Genomic DNA, 1,895 nt, shown 5'->3' with positions numbered 1-1,895 from the left:
TCCAGAGTCTCTTCTGTCATCCACTTTGGTCTTCTCTTCTTTTCTTGTCTTTTTAGTGATCTCTTGCTTTCTTCATGGATAAAGAATTCCTTTATAGATCTGTATTTGAGGCCTTTAAGAACTGTGAGACCACTGGTTCTTTGTGTGTGTATGTATGTTACATAGTCTGTCCTCAGAAAAATACACAAGTATAGTTTTACAAATAAATTTCAAGTATTCACAGTTCCCTGGAACCCAGGTTAACAACTCCAGGTTTAAAAAGTGATAGAGGAAAACCTTTTACTAATTGGACTTGGCTCCTTTCTTTGTTTAAAGCATACATTAATCTAGTCTTCTATCCTTTGGTCTTTATGTGAAAATAAATTATGTATTTCAAAAGGAGAAATTGTCAGCAGGTTAGCATGTAGGGCAAATATTGATGACACCCTATTTTTCTCTTCTTAACTTTCCTACCTGCACTGTGTCCAGTTACCTAAAAGAAATGGAGAAAAAGCCCATTTAAGATATGTACCAAAAGTGGACTCATGTTTATAGTGGCAGAATCAGTAAATGGACTGGAATAACCAAATTTTATATTAAAATACATGTTTCCACAGTAGTCTCTATGAAGATATCTCAGAGTAATAGATACTAAGTTAGTTTTTCTTATAATTTATTAGAAATACAATTTGTAAATGCTTTGGTTTTCTACAATTTTAATCATCATAACATTAGCTCTTTGACTGGCATAAACATCTTTGTAAAGCACCACAAATACTTAAATAATATCTTGAGGGTCTAACAAATTCCAAGTAATCTATTTGGAAGAATTTTTAAGTTTCTTAGGCAAGAAAACCTGAAAATAAATTTGTTAAACCAAATGTAATCAACTTACTCACTAGGTGACTATCCAATTTTTGAATTATCTATTTCTTTTACATCTCTTCCTGTTGCCTCCTGAAGGCCACTTCACTGCTCATTAGCACTTCCAGACAGTAGTCAGAAAAAAGGAGAAGAACCTCAAATCAGTCAGTTTTACTACTTGTTAAAACACTCTTAAAAGATTTGGTAAGGGAGAATTTGTGCAGAAATGCATATTTTGAAGAGAAATTGTCTCTAAGTTAGCTCATAGTGAATATACTGATGACAGTTATTCCCTACTTTTCACTACTTACCTTTTCCATCTATGTGTCCAGTTATCTGAAAGTAATGGAAAAGTTAGTTAGTAGTTTCTTATAAAGAAGAGCATCTGTGTTGTATGTGAACCTTTATTATCTAAGTTCTATGTCCCATTGACTATAGATAGTTGAAAATTACCTAGTCATCTACAGTGTCTCCTAATGTTTTTGAGTATATGTATCACATGTTGTGAAAATAATCAGATGGAATTTTAAAAATCAGATTTTTTATTTCTTTTCCCATTTTCCTTTTTTATGTTATGTTGTTAGTAGCTGTATGACTATACTCATAGGGTTTTCCTAAAGCACTGTGAACTATTTTCTTGGTTTTCCAGTTGAGACATTTAGGAAATGATGAAGTACACATTGTTTGGTCAGAGCATACTAGAGACTACAGGAGAGGAATTATTCCTACAGAATTTGGTGATGTCCTTATTGTAATATATCCAATGAAAAATCACATGTTCAGTATCCAGATAATGAAGAAACCAGAGGTAAGAACTTCTTATCTTACATTTTAATAATGTTTTGAATTATAAACAGGTTTATGGATTTCTTTCCATCTTATAGAAGAAAGATCAGACTAAGCATGAAGTATGGGGGGAAATGAAACACAGACTCTGTAGACAGGTGGATTGTCTAAGCCTGATACAGAAGGAGCTGTAACAGGATCAGTAGCAAGAAACTATGTCCAAATACCAGAAGCTCCATTTGCCAGAGTGAAAATTCTTTTATATT

General features: G+C 32.7%; 1 protein-coding gene across 1 annotated transcript in view; it reads left to right on the top strand.

Annotated features, from left to right (window-relative positions):
- The window catches only part of RALGAPA1 (Ral GTPase activating protein catalytic subunit alpha 1), a 343,304-nt gene that overhangs the window by 307,653 nt on the left and 33,756 nt on the right, over positions 1 to 1,895 (top strand). Inside the window, exon 38 of the mRNA XM_007938553.1 lies at positions 1,493 to 1,651. Coding sequence (XP_007936744.1) covers positions 1,493 to 1,651 — 159 coding nt within the window. The remainder of the gene's footprint in view (positions 1 to 1,492; positions 1,652 to 1,895) is intronic.

This window comes from Orycteropus afer, unplaced genomic scaffold (genome assembly GCF_000298275.1).
Source record: "Orycteropus afer afer isolate SDZICR_OR568_19922 unplaced genomic scaffold, OryAfe1.0 scaffold00051, whole genome shotgun sequence".
Classification (NCBI taxonomy): Eukaryota; Metazoa; Chordata; class Mammalia; order Tubulidentata; family Orycteropodidae; genus Orycteropus; species Orycteropus afer.
Note: the sequence above shows the minus strand (reverse complement) of the source record. Positions and strands in the feature narration are given on the sequence as shown.